Genomic DNA, 22,605 nt, shown 5'->3' on the forward strand with positions numbered 1-22,605 from the left:
AGAGAAGAGAAAGAGAGAGAAGGAAAGGCAGAACGAAGGAAAACGAAAGAAAAGGAAAGGGAGAAAGAAGGAAAGGAGGAACAAAGGAAAGCGAAGGAAAAGGAAGAAGAGAAAGAAGGAAGGAAAACGAAGGAAGAGGAAGGAGAGAGAGAAGGAAAGGAAGAACGAAGGAAAAGGGAGGAGAGAAAGAAGGAAAGGAGGAACGAAGGAAAACAAAGAAAATTAAGGAAGGAGAGAAAGAAGGAGAGTTGACAGGCTTTACCCTACTTCGGTATGCCTGATGTTAATGATCTCTACAAGGTCATAAGTTGGGTATACGAGGACCAGACGCAATGCCCATGTGCAGCCACCGTCCCTCACACCCAACTGGTCAGGTAACACATCTTTGACCTATACTGCAAGGATTTGGACTCGATTTCGACATCCGTCTTTGTGATCCACGGACACACAACTCCTATAACTCCGTGTATTAGGAACAACCAAGCAAAAAACTCATTGTGGCTTTTGCTTTTACATGCGAACCACTGAGGTAGTCCATCGTTGGCCTATACTACGAAGATTTAGGGTCATATTCTTCAGCATCTCGGCGCCTAAGGACACACATTAGACCAGGCTTTCGTAGGGGTTTTGGGCATTTCCAGGGGTAGTTTTATGACTCTGGTGGTAGTATGACCCTTCTTCGGTACCATGAATGTGAAAAAAACTCATGACAACCCGATTAATCTCTTTTTCAGCCTTTGGAATTAGTTGATATAAGGTGGAAGAGAGTAAGACCACGGCTTATAGACAAACTGAACAGTTCTCTCAATGGTATCCAGAAAAACAAAACTTGCAGCGGCGTTTGCGAGAACTGCTTTTCACCTCTCGCTTGTAAACTGTTCTCCTAATCCTTCATTGACCTACATTGCGAAGACTTAGCCTCAATTTTGTAACTTCTCTCACTGATACCCGTGCAGACAAAGGCAACCACTGTGCAAACGGCAAACAAACAAGGAAATTATATGTAGCTATCGCCTCTTGCTTGCGAAGGGATGTAGTCTAGTTAACCAGATTCGCGAGATCGTTTTTGTGTTGGCTCCCGCGGTTCTTTCCTCCCCTCTGCTCTGCCACACTGGACACAACACCTGTCACCTAATAGCCTACGGAGCACAAAACTAATAGCCAACGAAGCACAAAACTAATAGCCTACGGAGCACAAAACTAATAGCCTACGGAGCACAAAACTAATAGCCTATGGAGCACAAAACTAATAGCTTACGGAGCACAAAACTAATAGCCTACGGAGCACAAAACTAATAGCCTACGGAGCACAAAACTAATAGCCTACGGAGCACAAAACTAATAGCCTACGGAGCACAAAACTAATAGCCTACGGAACACAAAACTAATAGCCTACGGAGCACAAAACTAATAGCCTACGGAGCACAAAACTAATAGCCTACGGAGCACAAAACTAATAGCCTACGGAGCACAAAACTAATAGCCTACGGAGCACAAAACTAATAGCCTACGGAGCACAAAACTAATAGCCTACGGAGCACAAAACTAATAGCCAACGGAGCACAAAACTAATAGCCTACGGAGCACAAAACTAATAGCCAACGGAGCACAAAACTAATAGCCTACGGAGCACAAAACTAATAGCCTACGGAGCACAAAACTAATAGCCTACGGAGCACAAAACTAATAGCCTATGGAGCACAAAACTAATAGCCTACGGAGCACAAAACTACATTATATAGGAAAAAATAAATATGAAGCACAAAAATAAATACAATAAATGAATAAATCAGAAACAGTTGAAAGGGAAACATAGAAGCCAAAGGAAAGAGGACCCATCACCTGTCTCTTCCTCTCATATGATAGCCTATAGGTTATATTTGAGAAGAAAAGGTAGGTGTTGGAATAGTGTGGCAGAGTGGTGTGGAGGGAAGGACCCGCGGAAAATATGCAGAAAACTCATTTGTATTCTCATTTTATACACAAACAGCTCTGGTAACCTATCCCTTGACTATGGAAAATGAGAAAGAAAGGAGAATAAGGAGAGAAAGAGAAAGAAGGGAAGGAAGAACGAAGGAAAAAAGGAGAGAAAGAAGCAAAAACGATCTCGCGAATCTGCTTTCAGTATAATAATCCTTTCATCTATAAACACACACTCGGAGGGGATTATCAAGACACCTCACCATCCAAAACTGACCTCTCGTTTGGCCACTCTGCTCTTTTTTATTTTTTATTTGACAGAAGCAGCAACTAGCCGACGTTTTTTTGTTTTTTTTGTTCTTGTTTTGCCCTTGAGCTGCTTCCTCCGCTGTAAAAATAAACCACAGCAAGAACTGAGACTTTCTGCTTCTCCGTTAGATCTGTCAGCAACCCAAGGAGACTGTGCAAGGAATTCCCCGTTGGTGCTCGGTACTTGGAGGACAAAATATTTAATAAGAGCACGAGATTAAATAGCCTACGGAGCACAAAACTAATAGCCTACGGAGCACAAAACTAATAACCTACGGAGCACAAAACTAATAGCCTACGGAGCACAAAACTAATAACCTACGGAGCACAAAACTAATAGCCTACGGAGCACAAAACTAATAGCTTATGGAGCACAAAACTAATAGCCTATGGAGCACATGAACTAATAGCCTACGGAGCGCAAAACTAATAACCTACGGAGCACAAAACTAATAGCCTACGGAGCACAAGAACTCATAGCCTACGAAGCACAAAACTAATAGCCTACGGAGCACAAAACTAATAGCCTACGAAGCACAAAACTAATAGCCTACGGAGCACAAAACTAATAGCCTACGAAGCACAAAACTAATAGCCTACGGAGCACAAAACTAATAGCCTACGAAGCACAAAACTAATAGCCTACGGAGCACAAGAACTCATAGCCTACGAAGCACAAAACTATTAGCCAACGGAGCACAAAACTAATAGCCTACGGAGCACAAGAATCAATAGCCTACTTATCGGGTGTACCTTTTTTTTATGAATACGGAGATGGAGGACATAATCTGTACTGTGGAACAAAGAAAGACAGGTTGATGGCCTATGTGTCATAAAAACTTGCTCTTGAACCTTTCTTTCTTTGGCCCATAATAATCTATACTTTTTTTATAGAAGCAGAGATTAGCGGGCTATTATTTATGTTATTTGTTTGCCCTTGAGATGTATCCTTTACCGTAAAAAAGAATAATAATATTAAGCGTGACAGTTAGGTCTTTCAATCATAATATACAACCTCGGCAAGAAGAAGTGTATAAATACAAATAAGTAAACCCAAAATTTGTGTTTCGAGAAGATTGAATTCGAGGCCATGAAAGTTTATGGTGTAGGTAACCTTTGAAGAATGTTAAGATATTATTGAATTTAGACAAACGGAGAGACAAAGAGAAAAGGAAGAACAAGAGGGATAAGAGATGGAGAGGGTAATGGAAGGGAGGAAGAAAAATCAAATATAATAAGAGAAGATTAGGAGAGCGCAAGGGGTGAGGGAGATGATAAGAGACTGGAAGGAGAAAGAAGCAAAACAGAATGGAAAAGAGGAAGAGAAGATCATCACACCACAACACGAAAGGAAACACTCACAAGTTCACAACCTCGACGAAAATAATGGAAAAGGAAAACGGGGAAAAAAATTAAAGGGTAAACGAATATAATACCTTTTGAGCCGCAAGACAACCTCGACGCAAGGAAAACTAGGAAATACTGAAACGGGAACTTTATCTTTTTTTTTCTGAGAGCATTCTCGAGTAGGAGAGAGAGAGAGAGAGAGAGAGAGAGAGAGAGAGAGAGAGAGAGAGAGAGAGAGTATAGAGTATAGATGATAAAACAGACGGAAGAGAGGCTGAAATTATAAGGGAAACGATAAGTATGAAGCACAGAAATAATAACAATAAATAAATAGCCCAGGAAAAGTTGAAAGAGAAACATAGAAGCCAAAGGAAAGAGGAAACAGTTGATGCGAAAAAGGAAAAAAAAAGGAAAAAAAAGAGGAAATAGATCGTAGAGAGAAAGTGTGACAGGGACAAAGGGATAAAAAAAAAAGTGTAAAAGAGAAGAAAAGGGAAAAAAATATAAACAGGTTGACAAGGAAAGAGGAAACAGTTCACACGAAATAAAGAAAAAAAAAAGGGAAATCAATCAAAGAGAGAAAGTGTGACAGGGACAAAGGGAGAAAAAAAAGGTATAGAAAGGGAGAAAAGGGAAAAAGTATGATAAAGTTGAAAGCGAAACATAAAAGTCAAAGGAAAAAGGAAACAGGTAACACAAAATAGAAATAAATAAAGAAAAAATCAATCGAAAGGAAAAAGCGTGACAAAAAAAAGAGGAAAAAGGAAAAGAAAAAGAAAATATGGAAGCGGAGAAACAGCCAAAGAAAAGAGGAAACACCTGACACGAAATAACGAAAAAGAGAAAAAAAGGAAATCAGTCGAGGAGAGAAAGTGTGACAGGGACAAAGGACGCCAAAAAAAGAAAACTATGGAACCGAGGAAAAAATGTGATCAGACTTTTTTTTCCTTCAGACTGGCTCACGGTTGCCTATATAAAGGAGACAGACGACCAATGTGAAGTCAGTTGTGAAAGCTAAGCGGAGCGAGGCCGAGGGGGGGGGAGGGAGGGAGAGAAGGAGACATAGAGAGAATGAGAATGGGAAAACTGAAGGACGATGGGAGAGAGAGAGAGAGAGAGAGAGAGAGAGAGAGAGAGAGAGAGAGAGAGAGAGAGCAAAGAGAGAAGATGAAGGGAGAGACGGAGAAAGGGAGAGAGGAAAACTGAAGAACGAAGGTAAGGAGAGGAAAGAAAAACGACAGGAGATGGAAAATAAAGGAAATAAGAAAAGATAAGGACAAAGGAGGGGGAGAGAAGGAGAAAGGGAAATATAAGGAGATTGAGAGGAGGTAAAGTGAAGGAAGAAAGGGGGAAGAGCACAGAGACGATGGAAGGAGATGAAGAAAGGAAATGGAAGAAGGTAAAAGGAGAGAAGGAGGGAGGGAGGAGAGACAGAGAAAGAGAAAGATATAAAGACTGAGAGACATGAAGGGCGAAAGAAGGAAGAATAAATAGAGATGATGGAAGGAGATGGAGAGATTAAGATAAAAGAAGGCATACAGGGAGAGAGAAAGAGAATGACAGAAGTGAAGGACGGTGGCAAGGAGAGTAAACAGAGATGGAGAAAGGGAGAAATAAAGGTAATGAGAAAGGGGAAAGTTAAAGGTCAAAAGCAAGGAGAGGAAAGAACGAAGACGAAGGAAGAGATGGAGAAACAAGATGAGAGAGAAACCAAAGAAAGAGAAATGGAGAAATGTGGGAGATAACGAGAATGAGAAAAAAAAAACAGAAAGACGATGAAAGGAAGAGCAAGTAAATATGGAAAAAGGGAGAGAGATAAGATTCAAGAGAAGACGAGAAGGAAAGCAAAGAAAGAGAAATGGCGAAATGTGGGAAATGAAGAGAATGAGAAAAGAAAAATTGAAAGACGATGCAAGGAAGAGCAAGTAAATATGGAGAAAGGGAGAAAGAAGATTCAAAAGAAGATGAGAAAGGGGAAACTGGAGGACGAAGGGAAGGAGACCAAAGAGAGATGATGGAGAGAAGTAGAAAGAGAAAGAAAAAGGAGATGAGAGAAGGAATGAAGTAAAAAACGAAGGGAGGAAGAGGAAAGAGAGACGGTGAGAGTTGGAGAAAAGCAGAGATAGAGAGGAGAAAACCAAAGTGAAGGGCAAAGTGGGAAAGAACAAATAGAGATGATGGGGGGAGAGATGGAGAAAGAGAGAGATAAAAAAGAATATGAGAGACGCTAAAAAGGAAGAGGATGGGAAGGGAGGAGGGAGAAAGATAGGCAAGGAATGTAAGGGAGAAAGAGGGAGGCTAAAATTAGATGAGGGAGATGATGGAGAGAGGGATAAAGATAGGGTGAGGGAGATGAGGTAAACTAAGGGAGAACAGGAGGGAGGGTGGAGTAAAATGAGACAAGGGAGAATAAAACGAGGAAGAGAAGGAGAAAGGGAGGTTTAAATGAGAGCAAGAGGGTGAAATAAAAAGGAAAGTGAGGAAAAAGTGGAGAAAGTGAGTGAGGGAGAGAGGGAGGGAAGGAAGGAAGGAAGGAAAGAAAAAGGAGAAAGTTAAGGAAGGAGGGAGGGAGGGAGGGGAGATAGGATACGGAAGGAAAGTGAAGGAAAGTTTGGAGAAATGAGAATGAGAGGGAGAGGAAGGTAACATGAGTAGGAAGGGAAAGTAAAATAAGGGGGAAAATGGAAGAAAAGTGAAGAAAGTGATTGAGGGAGGGTAAGAAGGAGGAGGGAGGGAGGACAAAATAAGGGAGGAAAGTGAGTGAGAGTGAGGGAGGGAGGGTAGATAACAATAGGGAGGAGGGAGAGAAGGAGGGATTGTGGATGGGCAGTATGAAGGGGGGAGGGAGGGCAGAGGGAGGGAGGGAGGGAAAAGTGAGGAATGAAGGGCGGTGAGCTGGTAACTTGAGAGGGGGAGGGATGGAGGGAAGGTGAGTGAGGGAGGGATTGTGGGCAAGGTAAGGGAGGGAGGGAGGGAGGGGGGTATCATGAAGGGGAGGTAGGGAGGCGTTGGAAGGTGAGGGAGGGAGTGATTGTGGGCAAGGTAAGGGAGGGAGGGAGGGGGGGTATCATGAAGTTGGGAGGCGTTGCAAGGTGAGGGAGGGAGGGAGGGAAAAGAGTGAGGGAGGAAGGGAAAAGAGGGAGGGAGGGAGGGAAAAGTGAGGAAGGGAGGGTGGGTATCATGAAGGGGAGGTAGGGAGACGTTGCAAGATGAGGGAGGGAGTGAGGGAGGGAAAAGAGAGGGAGGGAGGGAAAAGTGAGAGAGGGAGGGAGGGTGCGTATCATGAAGGGGAGAAAAGGAAGGCGTTGCAAGGTGAGGGAGGGAAAAGAGAGGGAGGGAGGGAGGAGTTGCAAGGTAAGGGAGGGAGAGAGACAGGGAGAGCAAAGTGAAGCAGTCGTTGCATCACGAGGTGAGGCAGGCTTGTCAGCGCCACAGTGCCCTGAATGGACCACCCTCACCCACTCCCCCTTACCTGCCCCTTCACGCAATGCTGCTGCCCCACCCGCCAGCCTGCCTCGACCTCCTCTCACCTCGTTCGACTCCATATGGCCTCATGGAACACGCACTTGTCCTTGCGTAACGGGATAAGCTGAATTTGGCAAAAGATAAATATATTTGTCCTCGGAAACAAGAATATGCCTTCGAAGCTGTTGTCTTTTTCCCTTTGGCATATAGATGAAGGTATTTGTCTTAAGAAACATCAATATCCCCTAGCCAATGGTTGTCTTGTTCCTTTAAGAATAAGATAAACGTATTTGACTTCAAGTAACCTCAATATTGCTTAAGTAACGGTTGTCTTTTCCCTTTTAGCATATGGATGAAGGTATTTATCTTTAAGAAATATTAATATCCCCTAGTCAATGGTTGTTTTGTTCCTTTAAGAATAAGATAAACGTATTTGTCTTCAGTAACCTCAATATTCCTTTAGTAACGGTTGTCTTTTCCCATTTGGCATATGGATGAAGGTATTTGTCTTAAGAAATATCAATATCCCCTAGTCAATGGTTGTTTTGTTCCTTTAAGAATAAGATAAACGTATTTGTCTTTAAGTAACCTCGATATTCCTTTAGTAACGGTTGTCTTTTCCCATTTGGCATATAGATGAAGGTATTTGTCTTAAGAAATATTAATATCCCCTAGTCAATGGTTGTTTTGTTCCTTTAAGAATAAGATAAACGTATTTGTCTTTAAGTAACCTCGATATTCCTTAAGTAACGGTTGTATTGTCCCCTTTGGCATCAGATAAAAGTATTTGTCCTTAAGTAACACATATATACGTATCTTGTTCCCTTTGGCATTTGTCTCTTTGAAACGGCTGAGTGCTTCACAATTTCACCAGAAGCACAGCACAGCGTTCTCCTTCCCTTGCAACATATACCATTTGCTCATGAAAAAAAAAAGATTTATTGATACTTATGTCTGCCACAATACACAAACATCTCTTATAATAAATTGGTATGCTTCTTTATAAACTATCAATCAATCATCAATCTTTTGTTTTGGTCTAGGAATGTCATTTTCTAACGCATTAACTGGCTATTGCTTTATCCCCAAATAATTCTTTAAAGTAACGAAATGCTTGTTTAATTTGCCTCTAGAACATAAAAAAACGTGACAGTTATTCAAGTCCCCGAATGACGCAAGTGCTCCCTTAAGTACCTAACGGTTTGCTTGCTCCACTGGCCGAAGGAGCAAGTGCTTGTCCTTAAGACACACCTTTCTCTTACTTATGTCTCTCTTGAACACGAACACGGCTTTCAGTAACGGTCTGCTGGTCCCTTTGGCCTTAAGAACTAGTCTATCCTTAATACATGAGGATGCCATTGAGAAACAGTTCCTTTATTACATGTGTGCTGAACCAACTAGCTATTAACCGTTTGTTTCGTTTTAGTAATTAGATTTCCTGCTTCTGTGACTTTACATGTTATTTTCACACGCATGAAGCGGGTGATTTATTAAAAGTGAACAGGTAGAGCAAATGCCAATTTATACTCACAAATTGTATATACCGTATCAAGTTTCCCCATCAAATTGATATACCGCTTTCTCAAATGATGTGTGTAAAAAGTACACTCATGTTAAAGGACTTGTATGATAAAAGTGAACAAAATAAACACACAAATAAATAAATAAGATAAGGACCATTACTAGTTTGACAATCCTGTGAAAATGCAATTAAGATGAAAGCACACACTCACACAACGATAACGCCTAGCACACTCACACACAGACATACACACACAAAACCCTAAATATATCACCAAGACGTCACTATAGTTTTTGGTCTTGTAACAACACGAATAGATAAGAACACACTCACGCACACACTCCACACCAGTAACGCTCTCAACACACACACACACACAACCAGTAACGCTCTCAACACACACATACACTCACTCACACGTACACAAAACCCTCACAGATCACCAAGACGCTTAATGTCACGCGCTTCGTTCTCCTAACACGTTTTTCCCTTCACCTCGCAGCGTCCTCGGAGCGACACAATGGCGGGGCGGCGGGGCGTGGCGGCGGCGGCGACTACCATGACTCTGCTCCTGGCCCTCCTCTGTGTCCAGCCCGCCCGCCCGCACCCCGCCCACCAGCCCCCTTCACCCGGCCGCCCACTTCTCACCACCACCACATCCCCGGTCAGTAGTAGTAGTAGTAATAGTGGTAGTAGTAGTAGTAGTAGTTTATTGGGTAAGGTGGTTTAATCAGACTGCTCATCCTTTTCTGCATTTTCTTTACGGTAAACAGCTCAAGGGCATTAAACAAAAACAAAAACAATAAAAAAGTCCGCTGATTCGCTATTCCTGCAAAGCTAACAAGAGTGATCAGAAGAGGGGTCAAGTTCGGTTGAAGAGGCTATTTCCGAGTTTACCAGTGAAAGGAATGAAGATGCTGGTTAACTCTTGCATAGGGGATTTGGATAGCACAGGAATGAGCTAGAGTAGAAAGTCCTGTGCAGGTGGGCCGCGGGAGGTGTTGGTAGATACAAACTAACGTATCCTCTTTCCCATCTATCCTAGTAATAAGTGAACGAATTCCCTACTTCAAAATTATTAACCAACCATTATTGTTACTTTTGGTTACTGTTACTATCATTATTGACCACCTGAGCAAAAAGTACCAAGAAGTTTTGCCCTTACACAACCTCAATTCATCGCTCGGTGTGCCATAATGCATCGTTCTGAAAGGTTTAAGATGATTAATTTTGTGAGGGGAGATGAGGGAAGAATCATGCGTGGAGAAAAAAGGGAGCGGGTGGGGGTAGGGAGGGAGAGAGGTGAAGATAACAGACAATATATTTTGGGGGATGGAGGTTGGTTATAGCCGGGAGGGAAACGATCAGGAATGGAGGAAGGAGGAGTGAGTGGGGGAGAGGGAGGTGGAGTGGGTAGGTGAGAAGGAGGTGGAGTGGGTGGCAGAGAGGGAGGTGGAGTGGGTGGCAGAGAGGGATGGGGAGTGGGTAGGTGAGAGGGAGGTAGAGTGGGTGGCAGAGAGGGATGGGGAGTGGGTAGGTGAGAGGGAGGTGGAGTGGGTGGCAGAGAGGGATGGGGAGTGGGTAGGTGAGAGGGAGGTGGAGTGGGTGGCAGAGAGGGATGGGGAGTAGGAGCGGGGGGCAGAGAGTCAGGTGAAGATGATACCCCGAAGATAATTTACAAAGGGACCTTCTTCTTTTACTTCCTGGCCTGGACTTCCCACACGAGGCAGCAAAAATAAGCACCGGCTATACAACACTCTTCTCTTTTTTTTTTGGGGGGGGGAAGGGGGCAGGACACGCCTTTTTAATTTGCTTTGAATTCCTCCACGCTCTTCTTTATTTTCTTATATTTTTTACGTGTTTCACTGAACTGGATTTCCCTACAAAGCCTCACTTATAAGATTTCGGTCGTCTTCCTGAATCGAGGCAATATGATAAAAAATGAATGTTAAGTAAGATCATGAAGAAATTGCAAGAACATACGACTATTATTATTATTATTGCTACGATTATTATCATTTTTCGATTATCATTAATATTACTTTTCCTTCCCTAAGACTAACTTGTCTTAATATCTTGACCTTTACCATTGTCATTATTATTATCATTATTATTATTTTTATCATTATTAGCAGAGGAGGCAAGGCAGAGACGAATCAAAGTGGTTGGTGACTGAATAAATAAATAAAAAAATGAAATAATTAAAACCACGAATAAACAGCAGGAACCCACTACTTTTATCATTGTTATTATCACTATTATTATTATTATCTCTATCATCAGGGGCGGCAGGGCGGCGAGGAGAGCGGGTGGTCACTGAAGGACACGCTGCTGCGGCTGGACGACCTGCTGCAGCGACACAACGATTACAACGACGTGATGCTCGAGTCGGGGGAGGAGGACGACCAACTCTCCAGGTGCGGACGAGGGCGAGGGGGAAAGGGGAGAGGAGGTGGAGGAGGAGGAGGAGGAGGGGGGAAGGGGGAGGGGGAGAGTGAATAGTACAAAGGAAATGGGAGGTTAGGGAGAGGAGAATTATTATTATTATTATTATTATTATTATTATTATTGAGATCCATTAGTGAGGTTGATACCTACCACAGACTCAAGGGCCAATGCAACAGAGATGAGCACTGAGGTCAAGCGCAGCTAAAGCATGTGTGCCCATCTTTATCTCACCATGAAAGGACATCAAAGAAAGAAAAAAAAATCCTAAACAGAGTCCTTTCGATGAGCAGAAATGGATATGATAACTAGACGGAGAGTGCACACCTCCGCCAAAGATCGCCCTGAAAATTGGTATGGGCATCAACTGTGATCCTATGCATTATATGGAAGCATTTGTTTCGAAATTTGATAAAATTCTATTTTTATGGAAACTTTGACCTTGGGCAAACTTTTTGAGGTCAAGGTCAAAGGTCAAGGTCAAGGCCATGCAAAGTGCATCATATGGAAGCATTTGTTTTGAAATTTGATGAAATTTTATTTTTTTGGAAACTTTGAACTCGGGCAAACTTTTCGAGGTCAAGGTCAAAGTTCAAGGCCATGCAAGGTGCATCTTTCCATGAGCTAAAATATGAACCAAGTCTGAAGTCTCTACGATGACGAGAACCGAAGTTATGGCCAATCTGACGTTTTGTGCGACCTTGACCTTTGACAAAAAAATTAATGGGTTCAGTTCTGGATGGACACGAAGCTCCCTGAAAAATTGGTTGAGATATCCATAAAATAGTGCACAGGAGACTGTTAACGAACGAACGAACGAACAAACGAACAAACAAACAAACAAACATACTGACCAGACCGAAAATATAACCTCCTCCCAACTTCGTTGGCGGAGGTAATAAATAAATAAATATGCTGACCGGACCGAAAATATAACCTCCTCCCAACTTCGTTGGTGGAGATAATTAAAAGGCGGTGACAGTAAAGTAAGAATAAAAAGGGGGAGGGGGGGAACAATACATAAGAAAGAAATAAGCAGCAAAAGGAGGAGCATTTACATAGATATTCAGGCTTCACAGATCCTATGGTGCAGAGGGTATGCCCCTGATTTTGACATGGCGATCCTGTACACATTACATGCTTATGAGCTTAACCCTGCTCATCTCATTACTGAACTCCCTATTTTTTTTATTTCCACTTGCAAAATCTTATGCCATATTAGTGTATTAGTGTTGGTTGTATTTTTTGGGTCGGTATTATCAGACGCTTCTGCCTCTCACATTAACTATTTCCAAAGGCCGAAAAGGAGATTAATTGGGACCTCATGAATGTTTTTCCATGTTTATATAATACAGAAACTTTGTCAAATTACCACCAGGGTCATAAAACTACCCATAAAAATGCCCTTAACTCCAACAAAACCCCTGTCAAATATGTGTGCTTGAGCCCCAAAATGTTTAAGAATATCACCCTTAATGTTTCCCTTCCTGGCAGGCTGCTGTACCGGTTGCAACACGGGGACAGGGTGCGTGAGGGGTGGTACGACACGGAACCCACGCTGCCACCCCTAGCTAACCAGAGATTGGACACCGCCACCCTCAACCAGCGAGGCAGACGTGAGGTGAGGCTGGGTGAGGAGGGGCTGGGGTGTGGCATGTCAAAAGTTTGTACAAAAAAGAGTAATACATTAAATTAGGGCATGGCATGGGGATGAAACTAGTGACTTGAGTAAATGAATGAATGAATAATAAAATAAATCTGTCAGGAGGAAAGTTTTCAGTCATATTAATGCTAACTACTACTGTTATTACTATCCCTTCTACTACTACTACCTCCACTACTACAACCACAACTACTACTACCCCATTCCTAAAACCACCTTTCTAACACTTAACCCTGTAGCAGCGACGGGCCAAATTTGTGGCTTTACCGTGTAGCAGCGACGGGCCAAATTTGTGCTGTGATATAAACCCCCCAAAATAGATGATGCATAAACTGATCACAAATGCTTTGATATATATTTTGAAATGGTTTGTGTGAGGGATGATTTTTTCTCATTTTTCTTGCTTAGAGGGACCATTAAGAAACATGATCCCTGCTGCTGCTGGGTTAAACATAAGTCAGAAAACTCTTATATTTTATCTATAATTGGCTATAAGAGCTGCTCATTATCAAACATAGAGAACTTACTATAGTTCGAGACAAATATGATGTCACTTTGGGTGGAGCATCACATCACTCTCATATGTCAGCTATGCACTATTTGAAATTGTGTATCAAATATTCTGCATACATTTAATAAGACTTGGCAGCACTATAACCAGGGGACTCCCCAAGCGGACCCCACCCAGCCTGACTTCATAGCCGAGTCTGACTATACCTGAGTAAAAAAATAACATAGCCACATAATACTGAAACAGGAAGACGAAAAAAATAATAAAAAATGTGAATTGCATTGTAAAAAAGTATAGTAGTATAGCATAGTAGTATTCATGACAGGTATCTAATAAAATATGTTTGGGGAACTGTAGAACTGGTGTAGTAATCATTCCTTCCTTAAGACTAACTCACCTCACTGTCTGTCTAATATCTTGACCCCTACAGCATCCCTGCATGTCACTAACCACCTCACTGACCTAATCCCCCGTTATTCACCCGCTATGCTTAGCACAGGCCCGAGTCTACTGGGTCTACTAAACTTGCCGCCAGAGCCCCAACCCAGAAGGAGAAGAAAGCAAAGAAGATCAAAGGGGTGAGTTATATGCCAGCTGCTTATGTTTATGATGAGTACATTCTGCAGACAAGTTCAGAAAATGAAATTACTTGATTGCTTGCCTATCAGTGCTGCTACTTTTCCCAGTCTTTGTACCATTACTGTATTGTACAACACATCACAATTGTTGCTTGGAAGTGTAGTAATGTATGAATCAACTGTTATTATAGCCATGTGTAGCTAAATTTAGTGCAGCTCCTTCCTCATAAAAGCAAGGAGCCAAATGCAAATGTCTCAAGTTACATAAAGAAATTTTGAATACTTTTTGAAACCACAATGCAAGTGACAGATGGATTTGAATATCAAGTTGGAGGATCAGTGAGGCTCTTCATTCAGTAACTTTGCTTCTTGCTGGTTCATGCATTTCATTCAGTCTTCATTGCCTTCCATTATGACTAGTGTTCACTCTTCATACGTCTCTGTTTTTTATGGCTTATGCTTGACCTGAAGGAAACTTGCTAATTATTGATGCTTACTTTGCCTGTAGATTATACCTCTTGCCTTGCTTAAGTGTTGGAAGAAATCATTATCCCTTTGACCAACCATCTTCTACATACTCAACATCCTTCCTAATGATCAACTCCCATGTATCTTCAGTAAGCAAAGCAATGTTCGCAGAAGAGGGGAAATGGCAAGAGAACCAAATAGAACGGAGACGGGATACCAAGAAGCTGTGGCAATGGGTGATGACAAGCACTCAACCACAGCACAGGAGCAGCACAGCACGGAGAAACACAAACACTGAACGCAGGAGGAACACAAACCACGGAACGAAATGGTGTCTATCAGAGGGGTGTTCCTATCACCACTACCACTGCAACGGCCACCAAACCTGCAACTTCTGTGCTCAACCCGACACCAACCAAGCTTCCCCTAACAACCATCTCCATCACTCCCCCAATGGAAGGTTCGGAGGAGTATGGTTGTGGTTGTGATGATGCAGATGCCTTCAATACCCTTCTCCCCTGGCGCTCAGCTCATACTATTCTCAAGACATTTCATACAGTAGTGATCGCTATTGCTTATTCATTCCCATTACTTGTTCGCTTTTCCACACATTATATTTATTTGTATATATGATTCTTTAGATTTATCAGGCAGAGAAAGACAGCCAAAAAGTACAGTCAACTCTATGGCTTGCTGGCTCTGGACTGTGATTTTTTTCCTTTCTTTCTCTTTGTATAACTGATGGTGTACTTGACTGAAGAGTTTATATGTCTAAATTATCCTACAGTCGGAAAGCCAACGCTATGAATGTAGAAAAGAATAAAATCTTAAAAGTATTACTACATCGTTTTATTGCAGTCATCAACCCTTACCCTATCCACCAGCCCATACATCAACCCTCCCCTATCCACAAATCCATACATCACCCTTCCTTCTATCAGCCAGTCAATACATCAACCCTTCCCTTGTCCACCAGCCCATACGTCAACCCTCCCTCTAACCCCAAATCCATACATCACCCTTCCTTCTATCAATCAGTCAATGCATCAACCCTTCCCTTGTCCACCAGCTCATACATGAACCCTCCCTTTCTTCACAGGTTCATATGTACATCAAACCATATTCTATCTACAAGTTCATCAACTCCTCCCTTTGTCCACCAGTACATCCTTCCCCCCCTCACACACCAGTCCATCCATCAACCATTCTTGGTCCTGAATACCACCTATCAACCTGAACTCAAGATTCTCTCTCTAAAAAGAGGATCACAGATGAGCTCTGAGGGGCAGCATGAGCCAAGCAGGATGGTGTCATTAAAAACACTTCCCTGCACCATAACAGGCAGGGGCTGATCATCAGACCCCACCAAGAAAGCCTACCAGCACCACAGGCCAAAAAAATATATATATATGTATATCAGTCACTTCCAGATGACCACTCAATGTGTTCTACTTTTCTACTCTACTTAAGGCTAACCAAAGCTCACCTGGAGGTTCTAGTCCTAATGAAGCTCCACCTGGCCTCCCAACCAGGTGTCTTGACAATCTGTGAAGCATTATTTTGGAATATGAACGCAGAAAAGCAGACTGCATATTAATTAACACATGAAGAGGAAATACTAGACACATCAACTACATTGGAGCAAATTCTTATTAGAGAGTAAGCTATATTTAGTTACCTTCAAGGGTAAGTAATAGCATGATATCTTCCATAATTTATTTATAAAGGAATATACTTATAAGCTATAAACTTTTTTCTCCATTAAGATGGCTAACATAGATTCAATAAAATATGTGAAATGTTTTACTTTAATAGACATAGAAATCAAATCTTTGGTTTCCTAAATACCTTGGCAATATGGTGATTGACAATGCCAATTATAACATTTTTTTATGTTAAACTGAAGATATGTATTATCCATATTTACAATTAATGTACAGCTGTAAGGAAAACAAAGGTGAGCACACTACCTGTACTGACGCCTGTATGAGCCTGAATAATGAGGAACACCTGGCCGCTGACGAGCCTCTGCCTAACACCTTCACCTTGAGCGTGTTCTGAGCCTCTGCCGGGAGACAAAAAGAAGTCCTCCGGTGCATGTCTTGCCACCACAAACAACGGCCTCCTCCCCGCCCTGCCCTGCCCCACCTCATTACATCATGCAGGCCACAGTATCAACTAAACAGTACTGGCTGAATCATTATACCTTGTGTGAAAAGTTCCTTGCAAAAAGACATCAGAGGAAAAATACTATATGAAAGACTTGTCCTCAAAATATTATGTGATAAATATTCGTGTAGTGTTGTATGTAACTTCTCAAACAGGTCTGTCTGCCTTCCACAATCAGTTACACCATGAATGTCTGTCCATCCATCAGTGTGGGTACTTGAAACAACCTACGTCCACAGACATGTTGAGTAACCACGGGATGCTTCGTTAACACTCACGTCTGTTTCTGCCACTCAGCATAAAGTTACAGAAAGAAACTACGAGACATGATGGAATGAAACCTGCTCCTCCTCCTATTAGCTGTAGCAATAACAGCATCAAAGATCAATAAGAAGCTCAACTGTATATGTATAGCACCCTTTCATCAAAGCTCTCGCAGAAATCAAAATAAAACCCTCCCGATCTGAAACATTTATGGTAAGTCCAAAAAGCTTACTGTGATATGAAAACTACTCGATAGAAAATAACTTGCACAGGAAAAGATGCGGCACTTGCGTGATTATTATTATTATTAGTATCATTATTAGCCTATTGAAGAGTTACTGGCTACAGGCACTATTTAGTGAACGGTCTTTGCCAGGCTCCCACACACCACGACACAGAACACACACACCAGCACAACATAGACACACCAAGATGCACATACACACAAAATCAGTACATGGATCTAAACTGCTGGAGACTTACACATAAAGAAGTCTTTCATCCCAAACTGATCACTAAGAAATATTTATCTACCCTGGCAGACCTTACCATACACACTGAGCTGCTGTGAGGCTGTGACGTGGCTTCATACACACCCACACACACACATACGCACACAAACGCATCAGCTCTACAGGGTGGGCGTCATCTGGAGCTCAGTAAATACCGTTCCTGAAATACTGCACTTGGCAGGCGTTAGGACCTGCCTGCTTAAAGAGTTCTGACAGAGAGTAGCAGACACGACTAGATGCTCCTCCTTTTCCTTGTATAATCATATTTTTTGTTTCTAATGTTGTTGATTACCATCTTTTGCTCTTGCTCAAAGATGATTCACTTCCTCTGATAGGTATCATTATATGACTCAAATATGATTAACCTCTTATGATTATTCCTGTTTTATTCTCTTAGTTATGTTCTCATAGTTGACAAATAATCAACATTTCAGGCCACTGGGGACTGGGCTCCTAAACAATACACCAACAAAAATACCAAATATTAACAGTGATAAATAAATAAGAATAATAATGCCTTATTATTTGTTTCCTCTGCATATTGCATGAAGATATTTTACTCTTTCAACAACTTTTGTGTGATCATAAATGTTTGCTATTTTACTAAAGAAATAAAGATCTGTACCATTTCTTTATACTTCTGCTGAGTTTCTTGAAGTATATCTATAGTGTAAACTTTGATAATATTTATAAACTTTATTTACTCTTAAATAAACAATATTGTATATAATAATAAATAATCACAGGGCATGTTCAAATTGCACGATGAAACTGTATGAGGAACATTAGTTGTCTTCAAATTCAATTATCTTATTGGTTAGTTTAGCTCCTGTAATCACTGTTTTTATATCAGCAACCTGTCTTCTAGCACACCTCAGCACAGCTTCCATGTGAGGTTCAAAACACATTCTTAATTCAGCTGTCATCAAATGCTTGGCAAACAATAGCAGAAGGCCACCAAGAGTAATATCAACATATCTGGATGACACAAAGAGTATTATATGAAATGTGAAATCCAAAGTGCAGGTGATATAACCATCAAGCAATGCTGTGAATGATAACCCAGCCATGAACAACTAACTGTGAAGCAACCACTACACCATCATTATTTTAGTTAGCAAGATGGGGGGACGAGCCCACACAACAGTAAAACCATCAAAGAAAGGACTGGCCAGTGAAGAAAGTTAGATCACTCTTACACTCTGTAACCCAAATCCTCAAAATGGATCAAGTTACATTATCAGACACACAAACTTAGCAATGCTCAAGTGATTAAAATAGTTAGAGAAAGAGAGCACCTTCATATTCAAAGTGGTGTGGCCATTGCTCATTCAAGGTGGAAAACAGAATTTCCAATCCAGTGAAGGACAAGACAACCAGAGTCATTGGTTCTGCCAGCAGCATCCTCCTACCAGCTGGCATGCCTTCTCTAGACCTCCTACTTTGCCAATGCAGGAAATTTTGTTTCTAATGATGATGACAAGTGATATGGAAAGCTGTCTTGGCATAACGTACTCATAAAATCCTTGAGTATTCTACACACACACACACACACAAGTACTCATAATAAGTAGATATTAAGGTTGTCTGAATAAAGTGTTGTTGCCCATCAGTATCAATGTATAGAAAGTCAGTATGAGATGCTTAACACTTGTATCGGGATTCTGCCACAAGCAATGAAAACATTCACATATAAACTCAACTAACTGCTGCTGCTGTATGCACTTAGTGGATCTGCAATGGTCAGTGCATGAAACCCAAACACTGACCAGTTATAAAACTGCTTATAAGGTGGTAGGTAATAAGAGTAAACATGTCCTGCTGCCAGTAACACAATGAATTAAAGGACCCTGTCGTGGCAATAATGTTGCTGAAAGAGGAAAATGTTTTCATAGCATAATTTGAGCCTAACCGATTCGCATAATACCGGGAAATGCAAAATATCCAATAATTAGCTTCAGTGTTTCATTTACATAACTATGTGCTACAAAACTTTGTAATAAAAATATACAAAAACAATGAACAGCCTGACAAAAGTTACTGCCATGTAGGTGTGGAGGGCGGTGGAGGCAGCTCCGAGGAGTGAGAGCGAGGAGAGAGGGCAATGAGAGAGTAAGAGATGACGGTTCAAAGCTGACGGGCTATATGGAGGGCCCAGCGTCTTCTGTACAGGTATTAAATACACTAATGATGAAACATTTATGGTATGATACAATATTTCGTATATGGTGGTCAGAACACCAAGATGATGTAAGAAATCAGATTATGATGCAATACCTCTTCCTTGGTATTCTGAATATACTGAGACATGAATATGGCATCTGTAACTACAAAGCTTTTCTTACATCCTCCTTGTCAGAGAACCAAAACGAGATGTCCGACTCCCTACTGCCAGTCCATGCAACTCTCCGTCATACCTCAACCTTCCACCCTCCACATGCACACCTTCAATCCATGCCACCAAATGTTCAACCACCTCATCAGTGTTTCAATCAGTCTTCCCTCTCTTGCTTCCAAAGTACAAAATACTCCATTTTCGAAAACACATCAACCAAACAAAGAGTGATTCTGGTGTAAAAAAAAAAAAAAAAAAAACAAAACCACATGAATGTACAAAAAGCTACATGTGATGACTTATCTCACCTCATTCAATTAACAAACACATCCTTAAGAGATACGAGAAACAAGAAGAACAAGACGAAAGAGAAGAAAGGTAATAATAAATCAGTCTTTACTCGATAAGAACAGATCCTGCCAAAAAACAAGACCCAAATAGAGGATCACCTTACAAAAGCTCCACAGATACCCAGTGCCCAAACCTGCCCTAGGCCTGGAACCCTCTCTTGCTGGGCGGCATGAGGTGGAGGGGCAGCTCGGCAGGAAGGTCGTTGCCGTCCAGCTTAATGTTTATCAAGTGCATCGCCAGCGCAAACTCATCAGAGTCAAGCATGCCATCCTTGTCCACGTCGGAGAGCTTCCACACCTTCCCCAGGACTGAGTTCGGGAGTTTGGATTTCAACATTTCTTGCTTGGCAGCTGTGGGAGGCAAGACATTCATTACACTCATAAATACCTACCATTTTTTTTCCTAATTACTTGGTGTTAAAATAACCCCTCATAGTTCTCTTAGGCATATGATCCATATATTTCAAAACAAATCTTCTCTATCCTAACCCCTTGATCAAGTAGCTGACGTGATAATCAAATGCTGAATAGACATTTATTACACTCATAAATACTTTTTTTTTCTCATTCCTTGGTGTTGACATCGCCCAGTTCTCTTAGACCTATAATTTACACTTCTCTAAATAAATCTTCTCTATCCCAAGCCATTGACCTAAAAGCTGAAATAATAACTACACACTGAATACATCCTAAACTAACCAAAACTAACTAAGGGCCGCTTTCACAGTCATTTTGTTTGTTTTGATCATTACCAATGGCGGCGATCGCCGCTATAGTAATTCCACTTAAAACTGGCCGATGGGGTAGTGGCAGATGCGGGGTTAGCCTAGCCCCGCACCTTACCACACACTCTCAATATCTCTCGCTTCCTCTGCAGCCACCACTACCCCATCGGCCAGTTTCACGTGGAAAACTATAGCGTCGATCGGCGCCATTGGTAACGATCAAAACAAACAAAACGACTGTGAAAGCGGCCCTAAGACATTTAATCAATGTAAGACAGACTGAAGCATCGAGGTGTTAATTTTCCTTACCCGAGCCAGTGATCTTTCCGTCGACAGGGTTCAGGTTGTCAAAGAGTTGGTCATACTTGAAGCGGTCCTTGGCCACTATCCAGTCAGGGTCGCCGGCGCCAGCATCGGCACCCTCTCCTCGGCCGAAGCCAAAGACTGTGTTGTCGTTCATCACCCCATCGAAGGCGCCTCCTGTCATGGGGAGAGTGGATGGTAGAGTTAGTGGGTGGGTGCAGAGGATGGAAAACTACCTTGAAAGTACATGCAACTAAATACACCAGGCACTCCTTTGCTATAAGAAGCAAAAATCATTCATACTCTGACTGATACAGCCGAGGGAATCATCCACTCTCTCTGATTCATTTCACTGGAGATCTCCCCCCGACATCCCTCCCTCAATCCAAGCCTCATATAGTCTTTCCTCAAAATCCTCCTCCTTCATTCTCATAACATGTCCAAACCATCTAAGAACACCAAGCTCCACCCATTCAATCACTCCACAAACCACTCCCTTTGCTGTTGAGACAATATCAAATTTCTCATGTGTACTTTTATTGCTTTCTGCATCCAAGGTGCCTTTCTATTCTTTGGTGCCAGATTTATGCAAGTGACTGACAAATAAACCAAAGCAAGGACATGGCAAAGCAACCAACTGACTACAATGTCTGATGTATCAGAGCAAACAATGAACCAACTGGTGACATCTTTTTTGGTGGGGATATCAATCCCCATTTATGGCCAACAAATCACAGATTACTGACAAAAGATCAGAATCAACAGAGCATCTTGAGGATTAATGGAGCAGATTATGCAACTCATGACAGGCGTCTGGTGATGGCAGTTCTTCCTTCTCACCTTGCACAATGCCTTTGTCTTTGCTTTCATTGGTGGCCTCCTCCACAGGGATCATCGCCATCAGGCGGGCAATGTCCTCCGCCAACATCCTGTCCACAGACTCCAGTAGTCTGGGCTTGAGCACGTTGAATTTGGTGAAGTCGTGGTGCTGAAGGAGGTCCTGAGGGAAAGATTGAAGATGCGTAACAGACTTACAAATATGCTTACACACACACACACACACACACATAAATAATAATAATAATAAACAATGAAGTCAATGAGTTTAAGTACCTTCGATCAGTTATGTGTAAGCATGGTGGTATAGAGGGAGAGATAAGAGAAAGGGCATTGCAAGGAAGAAGGGTGATAGTGTAATGCCCCGACGAGCTTCTTTTCTATCCTTCCTATTTCTCAACACGGCCTCTGCGTGTATCGAAATAACACGAGAAATTAATCAAGAGTGAGGGTATTCCCCGGCTGCCTGGGATTGAACCTGCGACCAGCGTGACGGGAGAGCCACTCCTTACCGAGTCGGCCAAAGAGGTACCCCACTGGCTAAATGGGTTATGGGAGGCTCGTTCATCAGGCCGTCGCCGCACTTCACGAGGGTCTTTGGGATGAATCATGAATGGCAGAAGTGTGAGCATGGAGGTAAAGAGGGATTTGAGAAATACAATATAGTACCAACCCCCACATATGCAAGTGAAACATGGGCCTGGAATGAAAGTCAGAGGTCTAGAGTGCAGGCAGTGGAAATGAGTTATTTGAGGAGTGCTTGTGGTGTGAGTAGTATGGATAGAATGAGTAATGAAAGTGTGTACAAGCATTTTGGAATGTGTCACAGGGGTGAAGGGAAGAAGTGTGGAGTGGTGGAAGAAGTGAAGCGACAGACTTTAA

The 22,605-nt window shown here is 42.0% G+C and overlaps 2 protein-coding genes across 8 annotated transcripts in view; one reads left to right on the forward strand and one right to left on the reverse strand.

Moving 5' to 3' along the window:
• LOC127008639 (uncharacterized) overlaps positions 1-19,773 on the forward strand; it is a 28,404-nt gene extending 8,631 nt beyond the window's left edge. For 2 of the 6 annotated variants that reach the window (XR_007761223.1, XR_007761219.1), the window contains 5 exons: positions 9,066-9,227; positions 10,847-10,980; positions 12,503-12,629; positions 13,677-13,760; positions 14,400-19,773. Coding sequence is in view for 1 of the 6 variants with exons in the window: in XM_050880919.1 (XP_050736876.1) it covers positions 9,084-9,227; positions 10,847-10,980; positions 12,503-12,629; positions 13,677-13,760; positions 14,379-14,381 (492 nt within the window). In the remaining 5 variants the exon portion in view is untranslated. Of the gene's footprint in view, positions 1-9,065; positions 9,228-10,846; positions 10,981-12,502; positions 12,630-13,676; positions 13,761-14,378 lie in introns of all 6 variants that reach the window. The other 4 variants (XR_007761222.1, XR_007761220.1, XR_007761221.1 and 1 more) reach the window with 4 other exon arrangements.
• The window catches only part of LOC127008638 (EH domain-containing protein 3-like), a 48,130-nt gene continuing 41,455 nt past the window's right edge, over positions 15,931-22,605 (reverse strand). For both annotated transcript variants that reach the window (XM_050880917.1, XM_050880916.1), the window contains exons 4-6: positions 21,727-21,886; positions 20,893-21,063; positions 15,931-20,209 (exon numbers count right to left, since the gene is read on the reverse strand). In XM_050880917.1, the coding sequence (XP_050736874.1) occupies positions 19,998-20,209; positions 20,893-21,063; positions 21,727-21,886 (543 nt within the window). In that variant the 3' untranslated portion in view covers positions 15,931-19,997. The remainder of the gene's footprint in view (positions 20,210-20,892; positions 21,064-21,726; positions 21,887-22,605) is intronic.

Source organism: Eriocheir sinensis, chromosome 38, assembly GCF_024679095.1.
Source record: "Eriocheir sinensis breed Jianghai 21 chromosome 38, ASM2467909v1, whole genome shotgun sequence".
Taxonomy (NCBI): Eukaryota; Metazoa; Arthropoda; class Malacostraca; order Decapoda; family Varunidae; genus Eriocheir; species Eriocheir sinensis.